Raw genomic sequence first — 12,607 nt, 5'->3', positions numbered from 1 at the left:
TGATCTTTCCCTTTTCCACAGGTCTCAGTGCAAACACTCATTACCTGTGAAGCTTGAGGGTAATTTTATTCCAGTGATCAGTGATTGAGGTGGATGAGCTGTAATGGAGCTAGCCATATTTGAACTGCATCTTCCATTAAGTAAAAATCTCTGTCTGGTGGAGAGCGGTGTCAAAGGTTATCATTAACTCAGGCAAGATGTTTGATTGTGCTATGTAGCGGATTTACGCCTCGGGAAACATCTCAGATGTGGCGAAAGGGTATGTTCTGAAATGTCAGTTGAAATAGCTTTATTTGTGAACTGAGGGGTGTGTGAGAAGAGATTGTGTGTTAGCCGAGTGAAGTAAGCAAGGTTTCAGCTTATTATTATTATTTTATTTTTTTTTAACTAGTGTTTCTGATTGCTGGGAATAAACTGGATATCCTACCTGCTTGTGTGTCAGATTGTGTAACAATTTATCAGTTATGTCTGTATCCGTTGGTAGCATGCGATGTTTTCCCTTTTTAAATAAGTCCCATACTGCAAGACATGCAAGTATATAAGAGACAGTTCCATCTGGAGTGGTGGCAGTGGGGTGGCGGTGGCTGGGTTCCATTCCGGACTGCTGCCTTCTGCGAGGAGTTTGCATGCTCTCCCCATGTCCACATGGGTTTTGTTCAGGCTCTCTCGTTTCCCGCATGTTGCCTAGGTTAATTGGTGACTCTTTAGTTGCCCCTTGTATGCGTGTGTGAGAGAATGTGTGTGCACTGTGATAGACATTCCCTCTAGGATACATCCCGCTCTTTCTACACTCTCCCTACTTCTGCAGAGTTGGACTCTGACTCATGAGCCTCTAATCATAAAGCAGTTAAATGGGTGGATATGTGGATTTAAGCTACATAATTGAAGTACATGTGTGGCAGGGTGGCTCAGTGGTCAGCATTGTTGCCTCGCGGTGCTGGGACTCTGGGTTCAGTTCCTCAGGTGCTGTCTGTGTGCAGTTTGTATTGTATGTTCTCCCCGTGTTCAAATGGATTTCCACAGGGTGCTCCAGTTTCCCCCCAGAACCTAAAGACATACTAGTCCTGTAGGTTAATTGGCTTCTGGGAAAATTGGCCCTGGTGTGTGTGTTTCTGTGTGTGTGTCTGTTGGTGTGTCTGTGTGTCTTGCGATGCACTGGCGTCCCGTCCAGGCTCTATCCTGACTTGCACCCATTGCTTGCTGGGATAGTGGATAAAGTGGTTAGAAAATAGATGGATGGCTAAATGAACATTGTTTTGTTAAAGCATCCATTAGGAGCTTTTCATAGTGCAGTGTATCCTATACCATCCTGCTGCTTTGCTGACAAGAGTCATCCTTTTATCGGTCATTCGTGCCAATTTACAAATATCGCATGCATTTCAGTTGTTGTGTGTTTGTGTTGGGGAGTGACAGGCTGGACCTAGTCAGGTGGACTGGTGGATCCACAGGCTCTGTCTGTCTCTCTCCCTCTGGAGCAGCAGGAGAGGAGACAGTCTGCTAAGGACTGAAATGGTATTCAACCCACGAGCGCACTGACAATGTGGGGGGTGGGGGCTTCTCTAGACTGATGTAAAATGGTCCTGTCAGAGGGATCATCATTACTTTAATCTCCAGCGAGACAGTAATCAGGTACAGCTAACAGGGGAGAAGAGACGGGATAGAGGTGTCAATTCATGCGCCACCATTACCGTGTAGTGCAGAAGCCCAGGGCATGCAGGAGAAAACCGCCCCAAGCGAAATACCGGACACATGTAGATGTGCGTTTAAACTGGCAGGCGTGTGGCCACGCGGGTGGACTGAGAACTATGCTGCAGGAAAGGGAGACGAGCTATTCAAAGGAAATATTAGAAAATAGAGCTTTGGAAATAAATCCCTGTCTGAGAACTTAAAAAAGCCCTGCTCTGTTTCCAAGCAGTCACTGTCGAATTCCGTATTTAAGTCCGGCTCTGCAGTCCACTGTGATTGGTCGTGGGCTTGAATGAAGTGGGGGTTAGGGCTTAAGCTTCTAAAGCTGTTGTGCTGTTTGTACTTGTTTAGTGCCGCTGTGGGTCCTTTTCCACTGAGGCTTGCAGGTGTAATTGATAGAGGAAGGTTCTGTCGGCGGATTCTAACAAAATCATAAGCTTCTGTTAGAAGACTGAGTGGTTTTAGACGTAAAGAGCTAGTAAGCTGCATTAGTTGAATCCATTGCAGTTTGTCGTAAGTGATTTTGATATAACTATAGCATTTATATCCTGCCACACGTTAAATCTTCGCTTAACGTTAATGCTGCTACACTTTCGTCTGTCTTTAATGGAAGACCCACAGATCTGTAGGCACCCAGAGAAAGACGCACATTGGGAAACAGGAAATTGAAGAGCAACTCAGGGAAAGGCCGGAATCTAATGCTGCAAGGAGGCAGTGAGTGGCATCTGACGGAAGAAGGGCTTTGAAGTGACACCTCCCCTTGAAAGTCGGTTGGGTGAGAGTTCACACGCGCGGAGAGGAAGCGGGTCTGACCGACCCTGGGAGGGCTCGTGAGCGATAAGCCTCTCTCCCCGCGCGCCGAGCCTGCGGTGGCAGTGGGTCAGCTTGCGCTGTGAATATTTCATTCAGGCCTGGGACTGGAGTGACACGCGGGGGACAAGGCGACTGACAGAGAGTCCGCTCTGTCTCGCACAGTCCTCCAGCCTGCCCTGAGATCCATTTTTCAATAAATTATAAATTGGAGTAATAATCTGCATAAAAGAAAGTAATAGTAATAGAAAGAAATGAATAGTATATCCATCCAATTTCTCACCTCTCTATCCAGTCTCTATCCAGTATCCTCTCCAGGGGAGCTGGAGCCTATCCTGGCAAGGAGCAGGAGAAAGACCATCGCAGGACACACACAGACACACACGCTGGACAGGACACCAGGCCATCGCAGGACACACACAGACACACACACTCACACACGCTGGACAGGACACCACGCCATCGCAGGACACACACAGACACACACACTCACACACGCTGGACAGGACACCAGGCCATCGCAGGACACACACAGACACACACACACTCACACACCCTGGACAGGACACCAGACCATCGCAGGACACACACAGACACACACAGACCCACACAGACACATTCACACCAGAGCTGGTTTTCACAGAAGCCAAGCTGCCAGTATGTCTTTGGACTGTGGGAGGAACACAAACTCCACACAGACAGCACCCCAGGAACTGACCCCGGGCTCCAGAGCTGCGAGGCAGCCATGCCTCCTGCTACCCTGCACTTTAAAGCATTAATGATAGATCTATAGGGTTGAAATGGTTTTGTGAGGGTGGACTGTGACTGTTTCCCCAGGGGTGGCACACTGCTCCAGTTCAGAGGCAGGCTATTTAAACCACACTCTCAGATTCTTCACAGAGTCATCCTGTCTCTCCACGCAAATGTGCTGTGAAGCTCCCGGGCAGATTATCATCATTTTTTTCTCCACTATAAAATATTAAAGAGGGTGCTGCTGTCCGGGGGGAATATAAAAGGCCCAAACTAACTAAATCAGCAAAAAACCTCCAGTCTGTGTTTCTCTCATTATAAACTGAGCACTCTGTTGTCTGCATCACTGGCTTTTATGGGCTCTATGAAAACACAGTGAAGATGCGATTTATGCCCGATGTGGCCTGGTGGAGCCACGCTCTCTCCTGTTGCCCTGTAGCCCTGTCAGAACATCCACCCCAGAGCTGTTTAACATCCTGCGGGCGTGCTCTTCATCCTCACGCAGGTGGAGGAAGGTGCTGGCCAAGTGCCTGGGGATGAGAGGGGGATTATAAGCCATTATTTTTGCAGGTCATTGGGGAGTGAGAGCTGATAATAGGTAGTTTTTTCCTTAAGTGATCATTAAAACACAGGACATCAGCTGGAAATCTGAGTGTAAATGGGAATATACAGTATGTGTTGATCTCAGCACTGGAGCTCTGGGTGTTGATGTGCAAGCTGTTTTGAGGTATAGAGTATCTGACAGGCAATAGTGATGGCAGTTCTTTTTGCTTGTCAAAATACAGCCTATTTATTTAATGTCTCACACACCCATTGATTCATCCCCTCTTGTATGTTTTGCACCTTGCTTAAGTAGTTGTTTTGGGGCCACTAGAGAAGTTTTGTTCTGTTAGCCACTCAGCTCTTAATTACATAAATTAATTATTTAGGTTTGCACTGACTTGGTGAATGATGTAATTTTTACTGGGACTTATTGTAACAGGGTGCAATTTAGGATGTTTATTACACACTCAGAATTGCCCGACTCATGCACAGAATCTGATTTAGTGCTGCAGCTAAGAAATGTAACCATGGTAACTTAGGTTACATACACTGTATATTTTTTGGACCTGTCTTGTTGAGTTTTGTTTCTGGAAGAAGAGCACACTGTTGAGGATTCTTCCAAGAGTCTCTCACTGTTTCTCCTTACCAGTGACACCACCAGAAGGATTCTGTTAGCTGGTTTAACTGCTGCTAAAGATCTGCGCAGAGAACATGAGAAGAGTCCTTTGATACGGTTTCCTTCTTGATTACAGGTTTAAAGTGGTGGTTTTTAAGGGGGGAGGTTGAGGGCTGGTTATACTGTTAGTGTATTTTAGGTTTCTGCTGCACACAAAGGCAAAGGCTTTGGACAGGCTGATGTCAGACCGCACCTAAACATTTCCTCTTTCTGAGGTTTAGAAAGACTACAAATGAGAGGAGACCATTGGTAGGTAATTGGAGGATCTGATCCATCTTTCAGAAAGAATGTAGGGTATCGGCTTCTACATTGTGACTGGGCGTATTTCCTACACTCCCACAAGCCTGTGCATAAAGAGGCAGCTCCTGTGTCTGAGTTCACATTAATATATAGGATCAAAATAGTATTTTTTGTCCAAATGTTTAGAGCCAGGGTGTCAGATATAGATGTGATACACCTGACAAAGAATTTGCTACTTCCATTGTACTGTAAATCATTTTTTTTTTACAAAGTGATTATTTTGGATAAATTAAAAGGTGGAGACAGTTAAAAGAAACTGAATGCTAAATCCAGACAATCTTATAAACTATCACAGCTGCCATTCCCAGTAGATTCTAAATCATCATCTCTAATTTCATTCTGTCTCATTGGGTCTCATAAATATTCCTAATCCTGCATATGAAGATCCCTTATATGAATGAAAAATGGATCCATGCATACATTAGGAAAACATTAGTTTTTCCCTTTCATTTATGCATTGGCAGTCTGAAGCCCCCCAGCTAGCCTCAGCACCAGGGGCGAGAGAGCGATGTGGACTGGCAGATGTACGAATTGGAACTTTGTCACAGCACCCATGTGACGGGCCTGGGGCAGCAGGGGGATATACTGTAGGGAGAACAGCCCTCGAGCACAAGACAAACCCACATGTAAGAGCAGGAACACCGAGGTTCAGAGGGGAGCAGGGCTTCCGTTCTAAGCGTCACTGATATGATTTTCGCCCCTGTTGGAAGTCAAGTGGATATTTCCGCTGAACTGTTCAAAATCAGAGTGACAGCATCATTATTCTGCGGCTCTGACAGCCTATAATTTCTGTGAGGTGACAGAGTGGGATAAAGGGGCTGACATATTTTTATCTTTAACACAGGTAAAAATAATGTGTTGAGAAGTTCCCTAAACCGTCTTTGACAGCTATAGATAGAACTGTAAAACTAAATATTGCTCAGAGATTTTTCATAAAACAGATTTACCAATAGATGGATTTCATTTTGCTGTGGAGTTCCCGAACTTGGTGCTCCTGCTGATTCAGATGAAGTTCAACTGAAAATTGCCTCAACCAACCCCAACATAAGAAGAGTTTGTAAATGGAGTGTTCTGATCTCTGAGGCAAGCAGACCATTTTCTGATGCAGCTTCAGAGACAGAATTCGATTTTGGCCTGCTGTATCTTAAATAGGTCAGCTCATTCAAGTATCTTGACAACCTCTTGCTCGAATGAACTGTTGTGGAATGAACAAGTGGTATCGTTGACAGATGGGTATAGTTTAACAAACGCCATTTGTTCTACATAGTAAATTTGCAATTAACCTTGTTTCATACTACATCCGCAGCAATATTAGCCGTCAATGGGAGGAACGAACCCTGATTGGTCTCATTTGTTACTATTTTCCTGCTCATTAGAGTTTGCATGTGAGTCAAAGGCAGAGAAAGTGCTGACAGACTTTATTGTACCCAGGGCTACAATGATAGATTATAAGAATTGAATATCTCCTCTTTAAATAGTCACTATTTGAGAATGGCACAGAATCCATTGCTGGGATTGTGGAGGTTTTTTTTTCAGTATCTAATTGGATTGGAAGCCATATTTTTTTGGATGCAGTTGGGATGCAATAGTCCTGGATTGTAGTACTTAAAAAACAAGCAGCCGTACTACATCTGAGTGACTCACAGTGTTAGCCTTGAGTGACTCATTTACATATTTAATATGCAGATTGGATTTTTCCGCACTCCTTTTATACTTTAGCATATGCAGCAAGGCTCCCTGTGCCCAAGCGGTGGTGGAACAGGGCAACCAGATCTGGGATGTGAAGAGAGGGTGGAACCACCAGAGGGCGGCGATGAGACATTCCATGTGCCATGTGCTCACAAGGAAATGAAGGAATTGGCTGCACCTGTGAACAGCCATCCCTATAAAAGACATACAGATAAGAAGTGGCTTGTCTATTTAGACCCTCACAAGTCTTTCTGGTGGTGAGACACTAAGGGTGTTGCAGGGTGAGATCACTCGCAACATTGGGAAGTAAGATTTAACATTTACAGTTTAGGTTAAAATAACTAAAAGTCTTCACATGCTGAATAGGATAACGGGTGTCTCCCTGGATGAAATGGTGTCCCATTCAGGGTGTAGTCCTGCTCTGTGACTAAAGACTATAGAATATACTCCATGTTGTCTTGATCCTCACTGAGAAGAAGCTCTTTTCTAGCAATCCTTCCATTTTCAAACTGCTTCTTCCAATCCAGGGTAGCGAGGGAAGTTCTGTGTTTCAGTCTAGAACTTGACTTCATGCAAACTCTCTGGACACATCTGTGTTCAGTTCTGTCTTGGTGGGCCCCTTCAGTAAAAGACTCAACAGGATGTGCTGGTCTTCTAGGACTGGGAGTGGGCTCTAGTTGGCTGAGGAGTCTTATGTTCTTTTGATTGCTCAGTTAAAAATATGCAGGTTAATTAATGTAGAATATGTACACACAGTGGATCATACCGAACTAACGTATTTTGCTGCATTCATATGTATTTGATAAAAACTAGAGAGAAACTGAAATAATTTTAATTGAAATTGGAAAACTTTTCCCATTTGTGTTCTGCTGAACTTCTGGGCTAATCAGCTCCCTTTGCTAATGAATTTCACTCTACTGCTCATTCTTGTTTAATTAACGTTTCTTTTCTCATGAGTGTTGTATCAGTGAGCGTATACATTAGATAGGGTGATAATTGAGCTGTTGAATTTGCCTTTACGAGCAGCAAATAGGTCGATGAGATGCTAAAAAGATTAAAAAAGTAAATAAATTAGACATGGGTTTGGCACAATAGCAGGGATTTGGAATAAAGCAACGCTTTTGGGGCTCTCGCTGTTTTTGAAGTTAAACACACTCCAGTGGGTCTAAGTGGAAAAGCATTTCCCCTGATCAGGAAGCACTAATGGGACACTTGCACAGAATCAAGTAGGAAATGATAATGGGTTGAAAAGTGACACTTTAAAGGCATTAATGACAGTAAAGTATTTTAAGTTCATTGTATTGGAGCGCATTAAAACAGGAATTATGACTGATGAGATTGGTAAGAACTTGCAGAGAAACCACTCTGTGGGACAGGGAACACTAGGGGGGTTTGAAGGAACCTGGTTTGCATGCACCGTTCATGCAGTACTGGAAGAGTTGCCGAATTTGTTGGGCAAACAATATAAAACAATACCAAAATGCTACTGTATCTCTCCCTCTTTTTCTATAGAATTACAAACCTATAGGTAGATTGTTTTTATTTTATATTGCTCAGCACTCCAAAGTAAGAATAAAGCCATCTTAGAAAGGCCTATTTAAAAATAAAGTCAAGCCACAGCTACTGACAGACCTGTCAATCAGGCTGTTGCTGTGACAACCTGAAGCAAATCACTCTCAGTTCATACCTGACCATGTAAGATCTGCCTCTGAGATATTCAGGTACTCAGCCTTAGTGTGTTCACCAGGTCTTGGATTTGTTCTCTGAGCGGCATTTTTCGACCACAATTGTTTTCTACTTTGTGTTTGGATTACAACCTTCTAGGTTGTTTGCTTGTGTCTTCACTGGTTTGGACTTCTGCTGTCACCTCGGTTTGGTTTTCAGATTGCTTTAAATACTTCAACATTGAGTTTTCGTGGCCTTGGTCTGTGTGTTTAAACAGCTTGTTCACTTGTCTCATCAGTCTCTACTTACCTGCAATAGAATCCAGTCTTCAGCTTCAAGTGAGTGCAGCTCATTATGCCCATAAAGTATAATTACTCCGGACTGGGGGAAGCTGATTTACTGTATCTAACAGTTATTTAACATTAAACTTGTTAAATAATAATGTTATGTCTCCACAAGAACATTATGATAAGGATTCATATGGGTTTCATAATTCTCAAAACATGAATGTAATCAATTCAATGCATTAATAATAGCCACTTTTCTAAAAGCCATGATTTAATTTAGATGTGTGACTACATCATGCATAGTTTATGTATTGCTGAAGTGTATTTTTAAACTATTGCATTATTCCAAAAGTGCTCAGTGCATATATACTGTGGTATTTTGCCAGTGGATTCAGATGTGCTTTCCTGGTGATCATATCTTTATAGAGCTGTCTTAAAGTGAGAAAGAGGACAAGTTCCACTCAATTAAGAATGAAAAAAACATTCTCTGACACCACAACTCAGATCCTGGACAAAGATGAGAAAAACCAGACACACTTTAATTTTATTTCCACTTTTACGAGACTGCATTGTGTTCATTTGATTCACAGAGGACCGTTGCCGATGTTGTCATGGCTCAAGCCATTTGTCAGCTGATAAGAATACGCACAACAAAGGAAGATGAAGGGGACTCAGGGACAGCTGAAATAGTACAGCTTGGTAGTACCGATCAGTCATTAATCAAATACAGATAAAGAGGCTGTTCATTACTGCAAATCTGACAGCTTTTTTGCATCATCAAACTGCAGTTCAGAAACCTTCCCAGGTGCCTTGTTGACTTGAAAAGGCCAGAGTAGGTCCAGTCCAGCTTGATTCTGTTGTAGGGTTTGGCGGACAATTCCGGACGGTAAGTACAGTAAAAACTCAGATTAACAGACATGTAGAGATGAAGTGGTGTCTGGTATTGCCAAATGCCTATTAAATTATGAATGACATTTTTCTACCCCAAAACACACTGTTCTACGATATCTATACAATACATATATTTTATTGTACAAAAAAATCATACTGTACAATCATGTTTGACACAGACAGATTAACAAACATGAAGCATCTCAAATACATCTCAAATAACCACCCTATCCCCCCCCCCAAAAAAAAAAACAAAAACAAAACAAAAACTGGTTGGAGTTTTTGTAAGCAACTAGGGTTTCATAATCCACTGACTTAACCTGTAAGTCACCTTTGATATTCCTGAATTTTAAACTAATGTAGTATTTATGTTTTCCTTGTTTTATTATTCATGCATTGGTATTACTGATGTTATAGACAAAATTCCCTTTTAGCAGATTTTGTCCATTAAATCCAAGGTCTATTAATGAGAAATCTGTTAATCCGGAGATCCATTTAAATATTATTGTACCCAAAAAAAATTGGCATTGCATTACATAGGCATTTGTTCATTTAATTTGAAGTGCCAGACTGAGATTTAACTTTTCCACTGTCATCCACAATGCAGTGCTTAATTTGACCTTGTATCCAATCTGAGAAAAAGAAAAAAAGCAAGAATGTCACTGACAACCTCTGTGCAATCACACAACATCACCAGAGTGTTTGGGGCACTGAAAAGTGTGGGTTCAAAGCCCAGGAGCTGTACTCAAGAGTAAATGAGTACAAATGTACAGTAAGATACTTCAGATAAAAGCATCATCCCCCTAAATTACTACTAATAAAACCTATCAATAATGATCATATTTGCACTTAAAACAATAAATAAATTAAAGAATACACAACTTTGCTGAAGCAGTAACATCAAATATGTATTAAAGCTAAAACACTTGTTTTTTTAATATTTAAACAATGGTAACTTTGCTTCTCCCTCAGATCAAATATAGAAGAAATGGCTTTTGAGTGCAGGAGGTTCTGTCTGTGTCATGCTGCGAAGCCATATTGTGTTAAATTATGTTGTTGATCCCCGGAGACAGACATCAAAGACACAACTTTGTCATGCAAACAACTGCCATCCGCAAACTGACACCAATTAATAACATTGCTCCACAGCACAGGAGACTGAGCTTCTGCCCGAGCAGATTTTTTATACCTGAGGTCCAGTAGCATGATGACCCAGATGGAGCCACAGTGGGTTAATTCACTGAAGGAATAGTTCAGCAGTACAGCTGTCTTCTTTCACAGGCAGATTTTAATGTGGAATTGTACAGATGTCAGTGAGAGATGAGGGCAGGGAAACCAGAGAGCTTCATTGTTTAAACGTCATAAATCAGAGATAAACCATACAGGCCACTTAGAGATAACTGGGTTGTCTTTTCCTGTACAGTGCACTGACACTTGTAATAGTTAATGAGCAATGCATACTATTGGTGCATCGGAATCTGAAGGCACACAATGCACTCTTCTGCTTGATTGAGTGCTAGCTCTTATGTAAAAGCAGAAGATTTAAGTCTTGGATATTGGTCAGGTGTGTACCAGGGAGAATTCTGTTACAAGCAAGAATTTTATTTCATCTGCAGATCAATGTTTCTCATAACCTCCTGTGTAATCTGGTGCTTGTAACCTTTTTAAATTGTCTTTTCTTCTGAAGGGTTTGTTTTCCAGAAGCCTTTCACCTTATCTACAGTGTAGCGCAATGCTCTTTTTGTCCAGGTCCCGCCTGACCAGGAGTGTGCTGTAGAGGTGCTAAAGTTGTCTGTTCTGTGTAGAGCGTTTCTTCACATAGTGCTTCCTCTCTCCCTCCACAGCCACAGGGACCTGAAGCCAGAGAACTTGTTGCTAGACGAGAAGAACAATATCAGGATAGCAGATTTCGGAATGGCCTCGCTGCAGGTTGGAGACAGCCTGCTGGAAACCAGCTGCGGGTGAGTTCCATCACAAATCTGCCCCCTTTAAGAGTGTCTCATTAAAGGAAGCCTTGCAGTAAAGCAGAGAGTTTTACTTAGTCATACCTGATGCGCTCTCTCCATAGATGTTTCCACCATTAGGACTTAAAACGTGAGCAGTTTATTTATCCAATTTTACTTAGTCGTTTATCCAAAAGAAAAAATAGTTGAATAAGCGATTGTCATCATTGCTGTTTAAGAATTAGCCATACATGCATTACCATCGGCTCAGCACAGCAGCACAGCTCATTCAGTAGAGAAGGCAGAGTGAGCTGACTAGGGTGGGTGGGGTGTTTTGGGACTGAGTCAGTGAACACCCTTGGGGGGGTTTAGCCAAAATGGAGAAGGGGGACCTTGAGATATTTCTGTGCTGGAGCTGACAATTGAGCACGCCTAGAAAACATCTTTGTTGTCGTGTTCCTGAGAATATCGTTCATTCCACTCTGGTCCATATCCAAGCGATTCTGAGGAATTCATCCAAGCAGTATGACCTTGCACGTTCCTACGGTCTCCGCACACTCACAAAAAACCCCAGAAAATCTGCTTAGGTTTATTCAGAAGTTTACTGGTCTGTGTGTGTCAAGTGCTTCATTCCCAAGCGCTGCAGAGGCACCATCTGTATCTCCCCGTTTCTCACTCCAGTCGTGCTCACAGCATCTCGGAGGCAATAAATGCAGAGGAGCAGGTTGTCATTACTCACTCAGCACCAAGGGCGATGGCCAGTACTGGAGAAGCTTTTCTCAAGAGTGTGATTAACCTTGAATCACGCTACCGACCGTTGGACTTTGGGTTACCGCACAGAAGCTAAAAATACAAATAGTTACGTATCTTTCAAAACTGGAGCTGTTCTGACGGACGTTTGGTGTCTTCTCTTTCCCTCCAGTCATGACTAGGGGTAGGCTAGGTTAAGGGTAGGAACAGAAGTTCAAGTCACGACATCTGTTCGTGTGAACTTCATCCGTCTCCAGGCATCATCAGGAAACAGACGTGCTCTCTGTGCTCTAGAAAGAGCGGAGTGCAGCTCAAAGGCAGGCAGCTGCTTTTGACCCCAGCATGCACTGCAGTGACGGCAAGTGTTTATTCTCTTGGGCTCCCAAGTGGTTTTATGAGTAAAGGCGCTTGAATGCGTCCAGGTGTTGGCGGTTCAGTCATACTTTAGGTTATTGCCTAAGTAAGTCATTAGCTGATTGTAATTGGGAGACTGCGGGACAGGTATCTCCAAGGCCCAGTTTAACAGGCATGAGCAACAGATGTGATCATTTGTCTCATGTTGGAACGCCAAAAGACAAAGGTTACAGAGTCAAGAAATGTGTAATAATGGTGAAGAT

The 12,607-nt window shown here is 42.8% G+C and overlaps 1 protein-coding gene across 14 annotated transcripts in view; it reads left to right on the top strand.

Annotated features, from left to right (window-relative positions):
• brsk2b (BR serine/threonine kinase 2b) overlaps positions 1-12,607 on the top strand; it is a 282,427-nt gene that overhangs the window by 190,096 nt on the left and 79,724 nt on the right. For all 14 annotated transcript variants that reach the window (XM_069181592.1, XM_069181593.1, XM_015338173.2 and 11 more), the window contains one exon: positions 11,142-11,258. In XM_069181592.1, coding sequence (XP_069037693.1) covers positions 11,142-11,258 — 117 coding nt within the window. The remainder of the gene's footprint in view (positions 1-11,141; positions 11,259-12,607) is intronic.

This window comes from Lepisosteus oculatus, chromosome 21 (assembly GCF_040954835.1).
Source record: "Lepisosteus oculatus isolate fLepOcu1 chromosome 21, fLepOcu1.hap2, whole genome shotgun sequence".
NCBI classification, from domain to species: Eukaryota; Metazoa; Chordata; class Actinopteri; order Semionotiformes; family Lepisosteidae; genus Lepisosteus; species Lepisosteus oculatus.
Note: the sequence above shows the minus strand (reverse complement) of the source record. Positions and strands in the feature narration are given on the sequence as shown.